This window comes from Micrasema longulum, unplaced genomic scaffold (assembly GCF_059751315.1).
Source record: "Micrasema longulum isolate JH-2025_06_02 unplaced genomic scaffold, ASM5975131v1 h1tg001977l, whole genome shotgun sequence".
In the NCBI taxonomy this organism is placed as follows: domain Eukaryota; kingdom Metazoa; phylum Arthropoda; class Insecta; order Trichoptera; family Brachycentridae; genus Micrasema; species Micrasema longulum.
Window position 1 is genome coordinate 57945 of NW_028279150.1, and position 23073 is coordinate 81017.

General features: G+C 31.5%; 1 protein-coding gene across 1 annotated transcript in view; it reads left to right on the top strand.

Moving 5' to 3' along the window:
* The window catches only part of LOC148273340 (calcium-activated potassium channel slowpoke-like), a 50692-nt gene extending 28584 nt beyond the window's left edge, over positions 1–22108 (top strand). Inside the window, exons 13-28 of the mRNA XM_088238834.1 lie at positions 4076–4188; positions 5571–5729; positions 5835–5911; positions 8281–8331; positions 9113–9136; positions 9984–10046; positions 13698–13733; positions 15032–15176; positions 16037–16105; positions 17943–18114; positions 19347–19571; positions 19648–19725; positions 19813–20014; positions 20098–20234; positions 20800–21162; positions 21798–22108. Of these exons, the coding sequence (XP_088094960.1) occupies positions 4076–4188; positions 5571–5729; positions 5835–5911; positions 8281–8331; positions 9113–9136; positions 9984–10046; positions 13698–13733; positions 15032–15176; positions 16037–16105; positions 17943–18114; positions 19347–19571; positions 19648–19725; positions 19813–20014; positions 20098–20234; positions 20800–21162; positions 21798–21917 (2034 nt within the window). The 3' untranslated portion in view covers positions 21918–22108. The remainder of the gene's footprint in view (positions 1–4075; positions 4189–5570; positions 5730–5834; positions 5912–8280; positions 8332–9112; positions 9137–9983; positions 10047–13697; positions 13734–15031; positions 15177–16036; positions 16106–17942; positions 18115–19346; positions 19572–19647; positions 19726–19812; positions 20015–20097; positions 20235–20799; positions 21163–21797) is intronic.
* The last annotated feature ends 965 nt before the right edge of the window (positions 22109–23073 follow it).

The following is a 23073-nucleotide window of genomic DNA, read 5'->3' on the forward strand; positions in this document are numbered from 1 at the left end:
TTTGGAACAAAATTATTTTCACTAAACGTATTCATACTATCAAAATAATATTTTTTTTATCTTTTATTTATAAGTTTTATTGTCAAATAAATATTCCTTGTACCAAAATATCTTTTCCATGTAGTTCTGGATACATTAAATCTTCTTCTTATCAGCCCGTTTCTCTCCACTGCTGAATATAGGCCTCTTCCAAATTTTTCCATGTTTTTCTGTCCTGGGCACTCTACTTCCATCCATGGCCTATGAGTTCGACGATGTCGTCAATCCATCTCCTATGTGGTCTCCCTACTTTCCTTTTACTTTTGTAGGGTCTCCAGTTTAGTATTCTGGGGGTCCACCTATCGACTTCTTGTCTCGCCACATGATCCGCCCGCTGCCATTTTTGTCTTCCCACTCTTAATGCGATATCGGTCACCTATGTATGGCGTCTTATCTTCTCATTCCTTATTCGGTCTCTTAAGGAAACGCCCAACATTTGTCTTTCCATCGACCGCTGAGTGCACTTAATTTTTTGAAAAATAAATGTTAAGTATTGAATGTATAAGTATTTTATGTATAACTACTTATACATTAAATACTTAACATTTATTTTATTTGGTGCTGAATTTTTGAACGTGGCAATCCAGATAAGACAAAATTTTCCAGTCAGATTTTCATTGGAGTTTTTTCCAGATATAGCACTCCATCGACCAAAATCTTCACGAGAAAGGACTTCTATTTTATTCTTTCTGGCAAGTTCGAAAACTGTAGACCACTGTGATGGAGCCTAGATTATGTTTTTTGATGTACTATCTTATTTAACAGAATGTATAGAATCCACGTAAAAGATAATTTAGTTGAATGGTGGCAATAGTTTGACGTTTATCATATAAAATATAATGTATGGTGGCAAATACTATCCGATTTTTATTTTGACCGAAACATGAATCACTATAACCACTCACGTGTGTTGAAATCTAGGATTTAAATGCCAGTCGGCGTTTTGAACTGATCTAAGTGTGACTGAAGCGCCAGCCTTCTTTAAAAAAAATAAAGGGCATTTTGCTTTAACGATGAAATCCTTATTTGACTCACAGAGGAATTTTACTGAAACACCAAATATGCAACAAAAAATTGGGTAAAATGACTGCTGTTTTCTTCATACTTCATATGTTTTGAAGTTAATTAGTTCAAACGACAAACAAGTTTAATTTCTATATGAAGTAAAATGTTTAATGCGGTAGCAATATTTGTTTACCAATAAGCAAAATTTTGCTGAACAGTCCAAAAATACTTTTTAAAGTAAACCTAAATGACAATTCTTAAAAAAAGTAACGTTTCGGGTCATATAAATCTCTCAAACAATAAAGGTTTCAGCTCTTTAACTTCACAAACGTCAACAAAGAAAAGAATCGAAGGAATGTAGATGTTCAAATATAGGCAGAATGGTGAATGTTACACAGTGTGTAAAGTGGCCACTTAAACCAGCCAATGACAGGTCATAAGCCCTGTGGATGCCTGGACTTCTATATTCCCTTCTATAAAACGTTTTTAATTTCTGTTGTAATATATTGATATAAATCTGTTAATTTTATGAAAGTCATACAAGAGGGTTTTTGACGTAATCGCCAAAATTTACGGCCGATCTCCACGGGAGTTAGCTCATACGATGCAGCTGAAAATTCCAAGTAAAATGGTTTATATAACTCAATATCGCCCAAAGGGGCGCATCAATCACTTAGCCTTTTTACCGCCGATATATTTGTAATTAAAAAAAGTAGACTGTAAACTAGTTGTAACAAATGTTGCATAAATCGTATTATAGCAAGTTTGCATTTATACATCAAAAAGTATGTAGAATATTGCTACTATTTTTTGTAACTTATATTAAATCAATATCTAAAAAAATAATGATAATTTATAATCAAAATATACAAGTTTCTTGTATTAAAATATGCTAGTATTGGCTAAAAGTTCTGAATAAATCGGTTTTTCTTTACTCTGCCATATCTTTCACAATTTATTAAATGATTCCCCCTTCAAATTATGTGTTCTAAGCTCTCAATGGAAAAAATAACATTTAAACATCTAAAACAAGCCTTGTGCTGTTCACAAAGTAATCTGTCTAACGTGTATTTCTATTTACAGCCATAGTTAATGGAGCTGAGGGATAGCTATATTATAGCATGCATTTTATGCTTGGAGCTTTATTATTCAACAAATGGGCTTAATACTTGTACATTTTTTTTTGTTCAGAATGTCAATTTGTCAAAAAAAAGAGTATCCTGAATATTAATTATAAAATATTGCATTAATTATTACATGATATTACTTTTATATTGTTAAACTTGTTACTTATTGTGTATTTCTCACCATCTTTGAGATCGCCTTATATTTTTTATCAGATATAATCAAGTTTGACGGTAAATATATTTAAAAAATATATATTAGGTTCTTACTATCGCATGCATATTATATTATGTATGCATATGTATATCATATACCTGAATTATTTTTTAAAGTTATATTTATTGAACTATTAGATCTGGTGTCATTTTAAAATTTAATGTATAAAAGGTGATGATGTTTTCTCCTTAATTTTGTGAATAAACTACTATTAACACTGGTGATGGAGAAATTTAATCCTGGTAATATTTACATGAAAAAGTTTAAAAGTATATTAAGCCACAATAATAAATACTATATTACGTGTATGTAAGAGATTGAGACTTTTGAGATTATTCAAATGGGCCGAAATTTCTATGACACTTTTCACGCAGTGTTTTGATTGCACTTTTGTTTTAAAGAATTGATTTGGCTTTATTAATCCGTACTGGTGTAGAGCTACATGTTTGGATTGGTTTGAATACTCTTTGAATGTCTCAATCTAACGTAGAGTAAGGGAATAGGTATGCAAACTGTTTGATTCGGGGGGTATTGTGGTATGGTTTTCCAGTCCCCAGACATGCAAGTGTGGACGAATGACTACTTGAGAGGCACAGGAATGGAGATGTACACGGAGACGTTAAGCCCCACGTTTATCGGAATGCCCTTCGCCCGGGCGACGGAGTAAGTGGTCCCAGCAGCACCCAACTGTATAATGACCTTATAGACGCCCGCCATAAAGCATTCCTTTCTTTGCATTCACCCAACTTCAGACCTGTTCAGATTGATGTTGCCAAGTCATTCTATTGCCATGTTTATACATATATACACAAATAATTCATATTTTATTCAAATATACATTTATTTTATATTCTTTATATAAATATGTATATGTTTTCCAAATTTCAAATGATTGTTTATATTTTTATTAAGTTTTAGTCTTAACTTGTACAATAATCACGAAGAATTCTCCTCGGCAATACACAATAATTTCGTTATATTGTGTAGTGAGTAAAATCCCTTACCAGAATGCGGCATGTATTGATGAATGTACTAACTATCCTTAAAGTAATATAAACAATCATCTGTATGTGTAAAGAAATCTATGGCAAATCCTGAGTTTTGTCATGCCTCTGTAAGCTTCATCTTTCTTACTGTCTAATGCTCTATCGATGTTTATCTATTGATGTTGTCTTCAATGTTTAAATATATTTTACTACAAAATTACAAAAAAATGCACATTTTTAAATTTCTGTATGAATTGTCTCTGACAATGTTAATGGTAAAACTATCTGTTATGAACTAACAGAGAACATCCTGTCAAAGTTTTGCCAAACATAATCAGTGCCTGCTTAGCTGCGTTTTCAAAACATGTTTTTGGCATTACTAGATAGTGTGACGTGTTTTAAAAGCGCAGTTTTATGTTATGCCTATAAATAATAAAATGTCCTTTGTTTCCCAATGTTAATGTAAGTAGGTGTATACAAGCATGCGTGTAATTTGCAGGTACCGCACGCAGTGTCCCAGGTTTTCCAGGTGATATCGGTAGGGTATCTGTGCATCTCGAACTAACATTCCATTACTCGGGTTTAATGTCTAGAATGCTCGAGGAAAGAGAATGTGGTTTAACCAGGGAAAGGGAGTAGTCGGCGGTGAGGGGAAGTAGGAAGCAGCGCGAGTAGACAGATGAAATGTTTGGTTGTTTTTCCAGTCCCCCGATACGCAAGCGTGGCAGAACGATTACCTGCAGGGCACCGGGTGCGAGATGTACACCGAGACCCTTTCTCCTTCATTCACCGGCATGACGTTCCCTCAAGCCAGCGAGTAAGGCCGCCATACCCCTCACCAATCCCAGTACTCTAACTGTACCTCCTAGTTCTAACCGTTCCACTAGTAACCACCCACCTAAGTAATGCGGTGTTACCTGTGTACAGTACCTACCTGCCTGCTGGTTTACTTTACTCGAGTCACTAGGACTTATAGGGTTCTAGACCGGAATGATTACAACTCTGATTAACCGCACTCAATTACATTTTCATTTCACAATGAAAACTAGTTGCATTTAATTTGGCTGCATCCGGATTCTTTTCAAGAATTACACGTGAATGTACTAAAAATGTGCGTATTTTGTTTTTGTTCAAACTGCTGAATCCTTAGTCATTTTCTTTTCTGTTCCATTTGCTTTAGTGTTCTTATTTTTCAGCCACACTTTGCTTTCAATGTTCATTGTTTCACACTATTTCTCCGTTTTATATTTACGTACATACACACATTTATGAATTTATTAATATTTATTAACGCATAGTACATATCTATTCATATTTGTATTTCTACTATCCAATACATAATACACCGACTCCTCATAACGAAGCTATCTATAATGTGTTTGATAACAAGTGTACTAATTCTTTACTTGTTTCTTTGCTCACCCTATTCCTGGGTATTAAGAACGTTAACAAGTATAAGATACACATTTATGTATTCATGTTATTTTGCTTAGAAAATATCACATATTTCCCTGATTTTTAAATGTTTACAATTAACAAACTTATTGTTAGTTTCATTTACGATTTTGCTTCTCTTAGTATTTTATGCAAATTTATAATATGACTAGAAGTTTAAGTTCAATTAAAATCATAGAAACTCCATTATTTTAGCCCGCAGTATACCCACTAAAATTTCTGAAAATAGCAGAATATTGCGCACTTTTTACTTTCATCTCTAGTATAGAAGAGTTTTAAGTACCAATTTATTTTAGATTCCTATTTATTACAATACTGATAATAGCAGTATGTTTGTTACACTCTGCGTAATAATATTTATAAGCTTGGCTTTGTCACCAGAAAATTACAATACAGTATGATTTACGGAATGACTTATGGCATATCAAATTCATATGTTTTAATTAAATCAATTTGTTTAAGAATCTGCTTATCTCACATTATTGCATGAGGATTATAAGATTGGTTCGATAAAAAAATTGGCAATTTGTTTTAATGGGATAACTATTGCTCATATAAATAATTGAAATTATTTTATTTTATTAAGTATTAAATATCTATTACCTTACTTCCAAACAAGAATAGAGAATGAAAATTATATTCAGATTCCATTAAAAAATATTTTTAATGTAAATAAACACTAGTTTTCAAATCTCTGTAGCATTCTATTCTTATTCTGTATCTAATAATGAATATTTTCTACAGACTTTGTTTCACCAAGTTGAAACTTCTGCTACTGGCAATTGAAATCAAAGGCGGCGAAGAAGGCAACGATAGTAAAATTTCAATTAATCCCAGAGGAGCAAAAATATTAGCAAATACTCAAGGTTTTTTTATAGCACAATCTGCAGACGAAGTAAAAAGGTATGTTCTTAAAGATTCACTTGGTAACTAAAATACACAATATCCCACTTTCAACACGGTTTGTAATATGAACCCAGAATAAAAATTCCAATGTAAATGTTTCAGAGCCTGGTTTTACTGCAAAGCTTGTCACGACGACATTAAGGATGAAACTTTAATAAAGAAATGCAAATGCAAAAACTGTGAGTAACATATTTTTTAACTTTTTTTGTCTCACTGCTCTAAATAACTTATAATGTTAATACGTATTTGTTATTATCTCAATAGGTACTATCTGAAGGAGATATTTTAACTGAATTCTTGTGTATTTATAACTTGCTATCTGACTACTTGTGAAATGAAAGGTTTATGTACATAGTCCTCAAATAAATATTGACATAATTATTGTGTGTTGGGGCATATATAGTGGCGGCTCAGCAAAGGAAACTCGGGGGTGATCTAGGTAACTGAACACAATGAAAATAATCAAATGCCTTTATATTTTCGGAAATAGATATCTGTAGCCCTGTACTGTGCAATATTTTATTCATTACTGACCTTTTCATCACTCGCCTGAGCCTCTGTGCCCGTCTTTTATTTCTTCTTTCTCTTTATCTATTAATTTTCTCGAATGCAGACTTACCACAATAAAGGTTGTATTTGAGTAGAGTAAGCCTTCAATACTCCCGTAAACGCGTGTTTTGGTCATGCAATTGGAGAGAGAGTGACGGAGTGAGTGATTCAAGGTCACGACTGTTTCCACCACTCCAACTTGGGAATATTATCCATCCATCGCATGACCAGAATAGACTTAATGCTGTAATGAGATTGTAATTCAGATTGTCAGGGAATGACTTAAGACAATTTGGTTTCACACGAGGCCCCTATTGCACATTTTTTTTCAAGACTGCATGATTATTTGTTTCCTTGATAGAATGTGTTTGTTTTTAATTTCATCTTACTAAATTAAAGATACTGTACATTCACATTTTTATATCAATCTTTACAATTGTAGGTATACATAAAACTTAAATCCACCAAGAGAGCGGTCTTATTTACTAGATGCAGAGTTTTGAGTGCTGTAATTTTATTCTTATACCTCTGTAATAATATACCCTATTTATATGTTTAAACTTTAATGAGACTATTCCAATACTTGACTAATGTTCTTAGTTGTAAAGTCTAGAAAATATGACATATTTGCAGGACTTTCTCTGAGAATCTCTTGTACCAAAGGAATCCTTCTCCTTCCCACAGTTGTCCCTTACTCCCATACTATCCACGACACACACACACACACACCTTCACGCATACACACACATACTCACTTGTGCTGATTGCCCTGGGCCAATGGGTTCCCATCGACCAGCTCAAGCCATATCTTGTTGCTTTTTAACTCTGAAAGACCAACTCGACAGTCTCTGTATATACGCAGTGAAATATCTCAAAATGCTTGAAAAGCATGAAATCTGCTCCATTATTGCTAACATCCATATCATATGTTTCTTCAGTCCTGATTAGAGTTAAGTGAGTATATAATGGGGATACAATCGGACGTGTGTGGATACATTTATCCCTACTGTGTTTTTTCTTGGTATTCTGGCTTTTTGCAGATGTGGGAATGATCATGATGCAGACCGGAATGGTGAAACAGGGTCTGAACACCTACCGAGGTTGTATGGAGGGTACGATAAACCCATATCAACTGTGTTTTACAATACTAACTCTCGAATCCTTCTATTCGTAATCATTTATCATTCAACATTCACCCGGCCAATGTCCTTCCATAACAATGCGTTCATCCTAAATATACCATTAGTGTATCTTATCCGCTTTCTTACATTGTTCGATTGTAAGACTTATTTCAACAGTTTAGATTTGTATTATCGCTAGAAATTTTGCTGCCCTCTGTGTTGTAAGTGATTGGTGTGCTGAGCAGTTCATTTATAAGCTAGTACAGTACAATACTTATAAATTTATCATTATATATACTTAGTAGGCTTAGGTAATGTAACTCAGTCATATTTGGCACCGAGAAGATGGGCTTTTGTCGTTTTTATTTAAGCATAATTACAATATTGATTTAATTCAGTGATTACATTTAAAAAATTTAATGTTTGATTACAACACTGTGTAGGTACTTTATTATGTTTTAAACTAAACAATGTATTTAATAGGTATAAAAAGTTATATCATTTAAATCATCAATCAAAAGTTCATTATCAATTCTTATTGGAAATAGTTTTTAGTTTTTACTATTAGACTCTTTCAACGTCTAATTCTATAGCTAAAATACTTCCGTTTTAATGTATAGGAAATTAAGATTAATAAAAAAATGTCAGCTTCAAAATTCATGCTTAACAACTTAGTAGCTTCAATCATCTCTTTGGCTACCACGGGTAGGTCATTTTGGTACTCACCCCCAGGGTAATAAGTCCAGGTGTACACTCATACTAGTCCTCACCCCCGCAGCGATCCTCCCCAGCCCCCTCCTCCCACCGCACGCCTCCCAGCGCCAGTGGTGTGGTCCATGTTTAACACTAACGGCTAACGTCTCTGTTTGTTGGTTCAGTGGCAACATTCAGGAAAGGTGTGCGAGCGGTGCAGATGGTTGGAAGGGCAAGTACGTATCCACCTCATAGACTAACTTGTTCCATATTTAACCCAATCCCGGTTTGTGCGGGAATCTAAACTTCGTGTACCGTTACAATCTCGGGAACTGTAATTTATCTGGGTTATTCACATTTCGAACACAAGTGTGTATCTCTGTAAAATTAGATATCTCGATGTTTAGCTTGATATAACCCTCATAGAGTTCCAACATATATGTTGTATATTGTAATTGTTTTTATGGGAAATTGAATATTCATTTGGCAAATGATTAGCCCAGTGGTACTTGTACATGTTTCATATTTGGGATGTTAAAGGTGTGTGTCTATGTGTATATTATGATGAGAGCTTAGTGACTCATCGCCAGCATCTAGACTGTGTTCTCGTTGTTGTCTTGTTTTATACTTTGTGACAAACATCAAGTAACCTCAGAGTGAGAAAGGTACCACCACCGCCTTACTCAGTAAACACTCAGTAAACGTGACTGCCATTATGGAATGTGTCGCCCGAATGAGGTTTACTTGTCATAATGTTCAATGTTGTCTGTAGGTGTTGCGTGATATGTGTGAGTGAATTTAAGTCAACACTTGTGTTCGTTATTTACAAGATTCAATTTGCTCACTTACTGTCGCGTCCCATTAGTTACAAACCGTAATTTAAGGTATACTGCATTTAAATTATTGTGTCTCAGTTCATATCACTTTGTTGTGTGTAAATGTAATAACAAATCTGTTGTGTGTCTTTCTTTCTGTCTCCTTTATTCCAACACATTCGTGTCACGACACAACTTAAAGGCGATGAGGAGTACATCCTTACAAGTAAGAATAAGTCTCGTGTGACGTTGAAGTGTAGAAAATTGTAATACTAATACCAGTAATCCACGGTACACGATACCAGTCCGCGTACAATATTAGGACTGGTCTAACCTGGGCTTGCCGGTCATCACGCCGCCTAGTGCGCTTCTTCTTGTTCATTAACACTCCAGTGGATTTGATTTTTTGTTTCATCATAATGTGCGATTCTTTTGTACGCTCGCAATAGAGCAGTAGGTATCGTAAAAGGCAGCAAGGAAAGTGGTGCTTCTTATCTTTATTTATACAATATTTTATGCGTCTTAAGAAGTTGTTTTGTTCTGTACTTGAGATGTGATCAATCAAACTTGGAATTTTCTTATAAAAATTACATTTCTCGGCAAAATCCATCAATACCACCACTTTGATTGCTGTTTTTGCATGAAATTTAAATATTCAAACACTCCACAACGCTTCCTAATGATCAAAGCAAAATTAAAATCCAACTCCGTAATGAAGTTTTCTACCACTCCTCTATTAGACGCATGCTTTCATCTTTAGGTGTAAATTTCTTCCTTCACGTAGAATAGACATACGTAGTAACTTAGACTAGGAATGTGTAGATTGCATGTCTGTCGAATGCTCCCGAGAAGGTAGGTTTCCACAAACTTAAATATTTATAATTTTAAACTCACTAATCAGAATAATGTCGGCCTAACCGAAATAATTGACTCACTGATAAATGTTTAAATTCTTGAATATAACAGTTACTGACATGTTTGTTGCTTTGGAATTAATGAAACAATGCCAAATCAGTTGGTTGGTGCTTTCTCCTTTTGTGATGGTATTTTGGAATGTGTTGGGGTGTTTGCAGATGACCACCACCCCCCTCCCACCTTCACCCCGCCAGAGTTGCCCAAGAAGGTTCACGTACGAGGTACTTAACATTCGCTACAGTAAAATGGCTAAATTTTTTTTTCTATATGACTAGGTTTACGCGCAGTATAGTTTTGCTTTGCTGAATCAGCACATAGATAATATTTGGCAATTCGCGTGTAGAGTTACGCGACCAATTTACGTATTCACTATAGATTTTCGAGCAAGTGTTCCAATATTTAGATTGCAAATAATTTGGCACAAATTCGTTTACACATTTTTTAATTATTTAATTATATGTTTTTAAAATATTATTTGCTTAGTAATTATTTTTATTTTATTTATTTTAAAACATCCACACTAAAACGTTGTCAAGACATAACATAAGAATAAAATATCTTATTCACTTTACTTAACATATTATATATTTTTCTTCATTACAAAAATATGTTTATCCCTGCATGAAATTTAAATGCATGGTTTGTTTTATGAAGCCTCAAATATTTATGAATATTTTACTTCATCGGGTAGATACAGATACCTGGTGATCCCCTTAAAACAGTATTGTGCATTATTTCAATTTTGCATGTAGACACCTTTATCGATCTGTTAGGATAATTATTTTATTTTTCATTCAAGAGGCTTCTTCTATCATCAACATGGTATTTTCATGCAAGCTTATTTTGTTTTTACATAATTATCCAAATAAAATACCACTGTTTATTTTTTACAATAGATACGTCTAAATAATGACACGACACAGCTTTTACATTATTCTTTTAAAATTGCTTTTGCTAAATAATAATTTTAAAACTTTATTATTTAACCATTCATACTAAATTCAATTATTAGATCTACAAATTATTATATTAGCGTTCAGTACATAATATTTTTTTGTATTTTTAAATTATATTTCTTTCTGGTCTCTTATGTACCCTTAATAATAGGCCAACTAAGTCCTAGATATAAAGCGTTTTTACATTATATTGTTTTAATAGTTGCTTCGTATGTTTTATGTATTAGTTTTTTATGAGTACCTTTATATTATATTTTTTTAAGCCACAATCACTACAAAGTTATTTACAATAATAAGGTAAAATATTAACTGACGGCTTAGAGGTGCTGATTTGGAAACAACTGCATTAAATGTTCAATATTTAATACATAATTACCATTCATATTATCCGCTTTCTTCCTAGCTTTTTCATTATCTTTGTAAACTAATATTTGATAAATATAATCTGGTGATGGTTATATACATTTTAATTTTAAATGCTCAAAACATTATTTTTGTCATTAACGATAAACACAACCCTGATAACATTGTGATCTAATCAAATAGTTAAGCCGTAGAATTATTTACACTCAAAACGTTAACAAAACAAACTGTCCAACAAATTACTTTTTTTTTTCTAACTGTAGTTCTAAGATATTCACTACAATTCCCGGTGAATAAACGACAAGCTTACTTTACATTTCTCGACAGCTAGAATACAAATATATTCTTGACAATCATCTGCTTTCAACCCTTAGAATACTTTTCACAGCATCTCAAAAGAAAATATCCAAAGTAATAACAATAATTAGATTGGAAGGAAATCTAAGCTTATTAAAAAAAAACTTTAGTTCGATGTGTACGCATGGCTAGTTGGTGTGTATAAACCTGCGGGTTACAGTAACCTGAAGTTTTGTTATTTAAAATGCATGTTATGAACACTATCTATTAAATGTATGAACATACAAAATCGAAAATAAAAAAATAAAAAATTTTCTCTAAATATAATTCAAAGTTTAAAAAAAATTATTAATGGGTACTTGCATCACTCTCTGAGGATTAATAAATCAAGTAAAAAAGGTAACCCTTAAAAGGTTAGATCAATCTTTTTAGGTAGCTATAAATTTATATTATTTTTAATTTCCAAATAAAATAATGTTAATACATTTGCATTGATGTGAGAGAATATATAAAACAATTAAATGAAAATTATGAACAAAAAAATAGTTGTAATTTTACACTTACAATTTTATATATATTTTTAATTGGGTTGTGGTCCTGTGGCTAGTGTCCCAGACTCACGAATCAGAGGCCTGAGGTTCGAGCCTCACTCTATCCCAACTTGATTCCCATTTTCTAATAGTGAGTTGTTTACAACTCGTTGAAAATAGCCTCCAAAATTTATATATTTAGGTAAATTATAAGAAAGCAAATATTATTTTTTTTTCAATATATATACATACCTATTTTTATCCAAAAAAAAATTCAAGGTGTTCTATTTTTTTCCTTTTTGATATACAGTCGAACTTGGTTATTACAAGGAAGATGAGACCGACTGAATGTGCTCGTTATAAGCATTACTCGTTATACCAGAGGAAGGTTTTTTTAAATCCAATCGCCATTGCATATTGTCACTATTGAAAATTATAATAAATGCTACAAACATACCACTTTTTAAATTTCAAATTTAGATAAATAAGCATTCGTATTTTTTCACAATGTTGGCAATGTGATAAGGATGGAGAAAACTTTTTACACTCTTCAACACATTTGGCGCCACATTCTATTTTACAAATAATTGCCAATTTTTTGGAAATTTAAACACTTCTGCTTGTTAATAGTCATTTTTATAATTCAAGGGTTAGGTTTTAACTTATCTGACATCACCCACTCATAATGTTCATTATGCATCGACCATAGAACATTTAAAAAAAACATTGTGATCGTTATAACCAAGTTCAACTGTATTGATAATCTACATGTTATTTTACGTTTGAACTATTTTTTTATGAGTAATATGGTACCTTCCCATGAAATTATTCATCTTAATGATCCATAACCATGGTTATGTTGATTCAATTTTTATTTTCGATTGCCTGCGTAATGTGTATTATCAATGTGTTTGTTTTATGTTAGAAATTATCAACAAATAGAAAAAAATGTTGGTCTAGTTTTTTTTAATCTTACTTTAATATTATCTTGTTATCCTTGTAAGTCGTTTTAAATTAATCTGCAAATTTGCCATCTAAACAAATTATAAATATCAACACTTAAAATGTTCATAGATTTTATATTTTTACTGGAATACCCGCATCAGTCAAATAAAAAATATAAACTATGTTTACGTTTTTCATCAATATTTTTTTTTTATCTTGGTGGCAAAACAATGATAATAAACAGTGTTTTTATAAACTAGTATTAAATATATATTTATTTTTGAAATAAATGTTTTGTATCCATTCCAACACTCGAAGCTATTTCACTGGATATACCTTAAGAACTAACCCGAAGCATACTATGTTTTAAACCATGGATATTATAGTTGTGAAATATAAAAGAAATATGTTTATGATTTTAAAACTAGACCAACAAATATTTATATGTAAAATCCAAATACTTCATTAGGAACTTAGGTTCCGTACTGTTTAATACAGAAATACCACACTATTTACTGAACGAGGTAAATTCAATCAGAGATTTAAAAAAAAAAACACTTCTAGTGTTTGTTTGATAGAAACATAATATAATCATTTGAAAAAGTCAATTAAAATTTAAATAAACGTCGATGCACTCCATTCCAGCCTACAATATAAGATTAAATTCTGTCCAAATTATGCATTGTGGTGGTTTATTGATGTTATCTTTCTTTATATATTTTGTATGGATGCTAATCAGTTCACTGTGGTAATTTAAATGAATGATCGAAAAACTTTTCAGGCGAGCTGACGCGGGATAGGGGAGAAGAAATAAGCTGTAAGTATTTACTTATTTATTTATCACAACTGTTCGAAACAAGCTCGGTTCCCAGAGGTATTACATTATCATCGCCCTATCTTGTAAAACTCGTAAATCCACAACACTTTCACTTCAAAACGTTAGAAACTAGAAGAAAGGTAAATGACCTGTTGTATTTATAGAATATTGTTAATGGTAAATTGGAAAATTCAAGCTGTTTGAGTAATATTAAAGTTAACATTCCTAATGGTCATACCTTAAGGAACCCAAAAACATTCTACACATATTTGTTTAATAATAATGTGTCCTTCTTCAATCCAATATCAAGAATGTGCAGATTATACAACATCATTGTGAAAACGTAGAGATTGTCATTCTTGACACTGGATTGTTTAGTTTTAAGAAGTGTAGGCTTACTAGATGCGTTTTAATATGAATATGTATATTATTTTTGACAATAATTTACATTGCTAATTTTAATTCGATGCATATTTTATTATTTTTTTATTCAATAATTTTATTTTAATAATCTTTATTGTTAATGTTTACACGCATAGATAAGATGCATTTTATATTAATGAATACATTTTTAAAATAATTTTATTTTAATTTTTATATTATTAAATTTATTTAAATATGTATTTTACTAGTGTTTACATGTAATTGATGAAAATAAGCAGTGTCTTTTTTTCATTTGAATATTTCTGTTTATTAAATATTATTTTTAATCGTTTATAAACCAAATAAATAAATAAAATGGTAAAAATTATAATTTGCTGTTTTCTGTTTCTGCTGGCTTCAAATAATCTATGTGTGTGTAAAACTTGTATATCTGTAGTGTTGCCTTAGTTATCGAAAAAAAACATCGCTATGATTTGCTACTGAAGAAAAATCGGTTTTTGCTCTTCCCTGAAAAAGGTAAGTTTGGGATTTAAGAGTTTTACAAATTAGGCCGACGATATCCTTAACAAATTCAAAGCCTGATGCTTTGACTGATTTTTCTTTCTGAACAGTTAATAGTTGTTTGAATTTTATTTTAGTTATGTTCTATTTTCCTGCTTTATCTGTAACCTCATATTACAAAAATGAGCTAACAAACTTTTTGCTATTTAAATTATCTTTATAATATATGATGGTTTCGTCATACTTAATTATTCGTGATTTCTTTAATATAACATAGTTTTAATAGACAAGATGCTCAATCGTTTTTTAATATAATCCTTTTAAGGATTATCAAATCTTAAGGAATACTACTATCATTTTTGAAACATTGTAATTTTAGGATATCTTAAATATGAATATTTTGTTTGTTCCAGTGATAAATCGAAATCATAGAAACGCTGCAATAACTCCAGCGGCTAATCAACTAATGAATTCAACTACAAAACAAGTCAACAAAGTTAAACCTAATGTTAATAGAACTCCTGCGGATGCACTTACGTCGCCAGGGTATAATAATAGGTATTAACCATTTTTATCTCTTAAACTGTGCTATTGTTAATCTAACACGTTTAAATTAAAAATGGAAATATTGCTTTATCCATTAACTAACAGAAGCTTTTTAATATGCAAATGTTTTCTTTTTTATTTTCTCTTAACTTTCAAAGCTTTAATCAATTTAATGTTCATTGAAGTTTGAATTTTAAGTTTTCTTGAATTTCCTTGCTAATCCTGCATGAGAATACAATTTTAAAGTTTAACATTACTCCTTGGACATACTTATCCGACCCTCCCAAAAGTTACATCTTTTTGTTCAATATTCTACCCGCAACACCTATATAATTATTACTCTTGTTGTACTTATTAAAAGGAGCCAAAATTAGAATATTTTTACAAATAAACATTTTTCTGATAACAGCTTTGAGAATAAAAATATTTCTCGATTTATAGACATCAGAAAAAATCGGAATATTTTTAATTATCTGTGTTCTATACTAATATAGTTTTTTTTGCTGTACTGTGTTTCAGTAATATTTATAAATAATGTTTCAAATTACATTGCGATGTTCATTGTCTGGTCTTACGTGATTATTAACAGATCAGATGATGGACACTGAAATTCGGGTCGAAATATCAGCCAGAAGTGCTATCAATACACAGCATAATAACCTGAGAAAATTATATTTATAGTATCTAGAAAGCCATGAAAATCTATGAAATTTATTAAGGCTTTTATTTATTGGATAGGAGTCCTGTAAATTTCTTTGTAAGCGGCTCCTTTAATGATAGTAAGATAGTGGAAGGGTAGACTGTTGAAGCAGTAAGATGAGCTTGCGTGGGACAGGCAGACAGCTGCAGCGGTAGTGTGCTTGTGTTCACAGAACTGCAGTGGCAGACCAGGACACCACATACCAGGGATATCATCTCTCCTACGAAGTGAAAAAACTCATGTATGATTAGATAAAGTCTATCTTATTACATATTTACTATTACTCTCTCTTCTCTGTAGATGTTAGCATTAGTAGATCAACTACATACTTGTGTGCATAATATTTCATTTTATCACCTGGCATGCTGAGATGTGAAAAGCCTACATCACTATCATTAAATTGTGATTTATTTTCTTCAATATTAAATAATATTTCTTTTACTGTGCTTATTTCGGTGATTATTACATATTATTGAAGCAAAAAAATAACTTTTCGCTTTCTTTAAATCGTTACTTATCAAATTCTCTTCAATAAAAATGTATTACTTAACATAAAATAACATTTTCTAGAGAACATTGTGTTTTTTTAATATAAAAAATTAACAATCTCAAAACAGGAAACCTGCACGCTTTTTGTTACACATATAATTTTGCTCAATTGAAAATCAATTGCATATTCAAGATTTTATGGCTAAATTTGATACAAAATTTGTGATGTTTGCATAATACCCCTTCATGTGTGTAGTTTCGCATTGTGTTATTTGGTTAGAAAATAATATGAGTGTTGTAAAATATCTCTGTTATTAGACAGTACTGAAAACTAAAAAGGAACTAATATTTTTTAATGTTTTCATAATAAGTTAACAATGTTTTACATTATGGATGCAATTTTCCTCATTTTAATAATACATGTTTTTATCTTTTAGTAATTTTGCTATTAATTTCTTGTAGTCTTATTAAAAATATTGTTGATATTCATTTTGAACGCAAATGATTATTTGTGGTAATGTGCCTATTTTTTTTATTTTTTTTTATATAAAAATACTTACTAAAATAATTTCTTTCGTTATATCAGAATAAGATGCTTACTCGTAGTAATTTAACTATTTTATGTATTTTGTATGTATTATTTTGTGATTGATCATAATTTATTTTTTGTACATTTTCAATCATTATCGTAGTATTTTTTTGAATTTTAAACTTTATTTTAAAACCTTGAAAAATTTTTTAAAAATATATTTATGTATAATGTTTGTCATATAAGTATGGGCCTGAATATTATTTTTAATTTTTACGAACATATTTTCATCAAAAATAAAAATCAGTGCGGAATAAGTATAGACAGGGTCTACGTTCAAGGCCCACGAATGGAAACCGGTAGTGCCTTGTGACGCTGCCCGGTTAAGTTTTGATAGAAATTGACAAGTCAATATTCAAGAATATAGTATATTCGTGAATATCGACACCCAAATTTTTATCGAAACTCAACCAGCAGCGTCACAACACACTACCGGAATCCTTCCGTGCGCCTTGAATGTAGACCCTGCCAGTAGATTAAAACCCTGAAATTGGACTTCTGTAGGTAATGCTCAAAATCAAATGTTTTTTAATGTAGTAATAAAGCAATATAATTTAATTATTCACAGCTTTGTTTTTGTATTTTTCTGTAATAATATTAATTATAAAATATGAATATTTTTTTGTTCTATAATATTAAGTAGCAGGCATACAGGGTAAACAGTAAAACATCATATTATAGATATTTGTAGCTATAACATTGTGGATCATTACCATACATAATATTTTTGAGAAATAAAATTCTTTAAACAACTATTATAGATAGATACACTTTATAGATACTCAATTTGTTTATTTACCAGGGTATTATTCATATTATAATGCTTGTTTTATAAACATGAAATCAGTATGCAATTGAAAGATTGTGTACTTGATCTGTTTTCTATTGGTACTTAATAGTTTTATTTTTATAAAATTGACTGCAATATGTCAGTGTCATAGTATATTTTACTTAGTGTTGTAAATTGAAATAGACTTGCATTAAATCAATGACTTTTCAGGCCCACAAGTAGGAGTACTGGAAACAACCAAAATAGTAATGGTGTCAGCCTACCCGCCGGTTTGGCCGATGACCAGTCAAAAGACTTTGACTTTGAAAAGACTGAAATGAAATATGACTCAACGGGTATGTTTCACTGGAGCCCGGCAAGAAATCTCGAAGACTGCATACTGGTAATGCATAACATACATCAGTTAAAACTTATTAAATTATAGGCTCATTAAATCACCTAAATGTTTACTCGTTAAATTATCAAACAATAATCGATATCTCTGGACATTTGTGTGAACTTTCCTCAGTAAAATAACATTGATATTAATTAGGCTTTTTTATCTAACTAAATATGCTCCTATAACACCCAGCATGCACATGACATTCCACACATTAAAAAAAATATACTTTCCAAAATAATATCTTAAAACTAGTATTTTTTGTTCCCGCATAGCCAAGGCTTGTCTGCAAGATACATTTTATTTTTTTACATTGTTATTTACACTTATAATATTATTTTCTGGTAAACTAAGAAATGCTTTTTTAATAACATATTGTATTATACTAGAACACTAATGGCCTTTTAAATATATTTTTTTAATATGTTAATATCTTTTTCTTTGTCAATATTCTTTGTTATTATATTAAAAAGTTTTGGGACCACACTTGCCATTGTTCTGTTCCCGTAATAGTTTTGCTGTCAGGGTACTTCATTCCACACGCCACACTCCAAACTCACAAAACAATAACAACACTTAACACAAATCATATTATTTGTACCTTTTATCATTACATCTTGTTATCCTTGTTAGAAATTTGTAGTGTATATTGTGTTATGTACATAACACTGTACTGGTTCTGTGTTAGGTTTATATTTTTTGTAACATTAAAAAAAATATATTATCCGACATAGCACCGTGTGCACAACAATAACTATAAGTAAATAACAGAGAAATCATAACTTATTTTGTAAATTCAATTTAAACAAAATACATTTACAAAAGAATTCGAATTATTTTTTTAAACAAAACCTGCAATGATACTTGCATTGTAAAAGTAGTGGGATAAAAGTTAATACAAAACCATGTCAAATCGTCGGTGATACTGTAATACCGCATAACAATTTTATTTTTTAACATGGGAACCTATAAAACTATACCGCTGGAATATTGGAACAATTATCATTATTTGTAGTAAAAATAGCAATAATTTCTAGCCAAAGGCTGTTAATCCCTAGAACTGGTTTATGCAGTATTTTTTTTTTTGTAAAAAATTGAGTTTTGCGGTATTGTAGTATCACCAACGATATTCTGACCTTTCTTTTGAAAATGCATATGACCTCTGTATGGTCTATTTATTTCAGTGATTTTAATACCTGTATGCTCTATTAATTTTAATGATTTTTTTATTTCAGGATCGAAATCAAGCCGCCATGACAGTTTTGAATGGACACGTTGTCGTTTGTTTGTTTGCGGATCCAGATTCACCCTTAATTGGCTTAAGAAATTTAGTTATGCCATTAAGAGCAAGTAATTTCCATTACCATGAATTGAAACACGTGGTGATAGTTGGATCCGTAGATTATATTCGAAGAGAATGGAAAATGCTTCAAAATTTACCAAAAATATCTGTCTTAAATGTAAGTTGGTATTTTAAATAATTTTTCTGCCCTAACCAAAGATTCATAAAGATATTTTACTTATATTTTGTTACAGGGATCACCGTTAAGTAGAGCAGATTTAAGAGCAGTCAACGTTAATCTTTGCGATATGTGTTGCATTTTATCAGCCAAGGCAAGTTTAATATAATTGATTCTTTACAAAATTTGTCCTACGCTTTCATTACATTTATCTTGTCTTTAATGCTGTTGCATATTACAGGTGCCAAGTAATGATGATCCAACATTAGCGGATAAAGAAGCAATCTTGGCTTCTCTTAATATTAAAGCAATGACATTTGACGATACAATAGGTGTTTTAAGCCAAGGTGCGACCGAACAAGATGCCTTGACTCCTGTAGGTAGTCCTATTGTATTACAGAGAAGAGGTTCTGTGTATGGTGCAAATGTTCCTATGATTACAGGTATGCCAAAGTTTATTTAACTCTCATTAATTTACTGCTGTCTTTACAGAATACTAATTTAGACAATGACTCTCGCATTTCAGAGTTAGTTAATGACAGCAATGTACAGTTTCTGGATCAAGATGACGATGATGACCCAGATACGGAATTATACCTCACACAACCCTTCGCTTGTGGTACAGCCTTCGCCGTTAGTGTATTAGATTCTCTTATGTCAACAGTAAGTACTATTTTATTTATTATACATAGGGTACAATAAAAAAATACATTTTGAAAAAAAGGCAAAAAACTGTTTGCGAGCTTCATATTTTTTTATTTACATAACCAAAAGGATTTTCCAAGGTAACTGGCGCTAAGAAACGATGATTCAATTGTAATGTTTTAATATTATGTTTTTTGAGCCTCAGATATCCCTCTTTCATTAAAAAAAATTCTAACATTACTTAACTCGAAATAATAATAAACTTTCTTTCAACGTTAATTGGCTAAACTGACAACTCGAAATAAAAATCTTTGCTTTTATAAATTATATTAGCCAAAGGTTCTATCTCTAAATGTTACACAAAAAAGACTAACATTTTATCAACATAATTCAAAATAATACTGTTTTGAACACTACGAATATTAAATAACATTTTAATAAATTATCTTACCTTTTTTAAACTTTATACGTATTTCAATATGTTTAAATGATTTTCAAATTTGTGATTTTGACATTGATCTGACAATGTGTAGGTAGTATTTATGCTCAAAATTTCAATTGATAATTATTTACTTATTTACAGACTTATTTCAATCAGAATGCTCTCACACTTATAAGATCTCTCATAACGGGAGGTGCGACACCAGAACTAGAGCTTATTCTGGCAGAAGGAGCTGGTCTCCGTGGAGGGTATTCTACGGCCGACAGCCTCTCCAACAGGGATCGCTGTAGAGTTGGCCAGATATCCTTGTATGATGGGCCCTTAGCACAGTTTGGTGAGGCCGGAAAGTACGGGGACCTCTTTGTGGCGGCCCTTAAAGCCTATGGAATGCTCTGTATAGGGCTCTATAGGTTTAGAGATACGAGTTCTTCTTGCGACGCGAGTAGTAAACGATATGTGATAACAAATCCACCTGATGATTTCTCCTTACTACCAACGGATCAGGTGAGTTTTTTTTTGAACAGATTCAATAATTATCTCTTACAAGTTCTTTTATTGCTCCCATCAATTTTTCACTGTCTTCCGGGGGAAATGTTCCTTTTTTTATATGTCGCAATATTTAAACTTGCGATAATACAAGGTATATCCAGAAAGTAAGTTCCGTTTGACGGGTTAAAAAAACAAGTAAATATATTTTTTTAATTTTGCAAAATAAATCTTTTAACCTTAACCAGTTTTTCTACATAACTCCCACCATTTTGTATGCTTTAGAGATGGGCGTTTCGGTTATATCATATGAGTAGCAGTAACAGTTACCATTTCATAAATTATACCGTTTTGTATAACAGTTTTTAAAACAACACCCCCCAGAATCAACTTTTGCCGGAGTCGCGGCCATAAGCAAGGGATGGAAACCTGGCATCCTAGCGACAGACATTTTAAGATGGCAAACACGGAACCGTTTTATTTGTGAAATTAACAAATCCCGACTCTTCTTTTTAGTTTTTCCTTAACAGAAACAGTTTAATACATTTTTGTGAAACTGTTTCTGGAGAATAATTGTTTTCATTTTAGCTATTTAACTATAAAAAAAAATACCATCTTTGGTATAGTTACGTAATGTGAAACTTGTCCGGCAGGTGTTTGTGCTCATGCAGTTCGACCCCGGGTTGGAGTACCGGCCCACGCGGAGTCGCGCAGCGGGGGCGGCGGGGGGCGCAGCGGGCGCGGCTCCACCCACCAAGGACGACAACTCCTGACTGCTGCTGTGCAGCGCCCTCACCGACGGACCCTACTCCTACATATGAACACGAGGGTAGCCATACAGCCACTCACTTCTGTCTTGTGTCCGTTTTCTTTTCACTGCACTCTATCTCTCCCCTTGAGGGCTTTCTTCTTATCATTTGCAGTACACGAAAGATAAATCAATATTATTTTCAACACAAATAAACAGAAATTTGAACTGACTCGATAAATTACATTGTAAGATTTATTATTTACAAACCAGCGATCTGCAATTCCCTTCAACTATAAATGTTCTGTCTGGTAAAATGTTTATGGATTTTTTCCCTGCCAGAGCCATTGTAAAGAAGAAACTAAATATACGTATTTGTATCCTCACCCTTAAATGCTGCAAACAGACAAGTCGTGATGCATTTAAATCATATTATGATTGTTAACTGTGGTAATTACCACACAATAGTATAGCAGACAATCCTGGTTTGCATTCAATAGGTGCCTTAATTAATATTTTTTCTGTGCACCAATTTACACTGCAGTTTATCATGTTTGATGTTCACTTTTATGTTTATTAATTTATTTTTATTGTATAACTATTGCAGTTTCATCGTTACTGTTACATCAATTACTCTAATAAAAATATCCTATAATAAGTTATTAACAACTTTAGGAATTGAAATATTTATAAATACAACTGGACTGTTTTTCCAATGATTTGTAAATTAACAGTAAATATTAATTAAACTTATGAATCTATATAAGGTTTGTTTCTACGATTTATCTTCTGCAATAGTAACCGATATGAACTGAAATGTTCTAGAAACTACAGTAGTGTACAGTGATCTTTTATCAATATTCTGACTCATGAATCCGGCATATTGTATAAAACAATAAACATTCCATCACTAATGATGTTCGAATAACTCGGTTTAAAAGAAACACAATTAATTTTACTTTGTAGTTTTAACTAACATTGATTATCTTGCATATTATTATTCTATTTTGTGTATCAACACATTGTTTTGATTACTTGTAGGTAGACATACAAATAGGACACATTTTATAAACACCAATAAGTGATGAACGGAAGTTATTCAAACTGCTTGTTTGTTTGTTTTAATGTGGTTCTTTGGTTTTATGCAATTATGTATATTATATAATATGCCTTTTTTTATT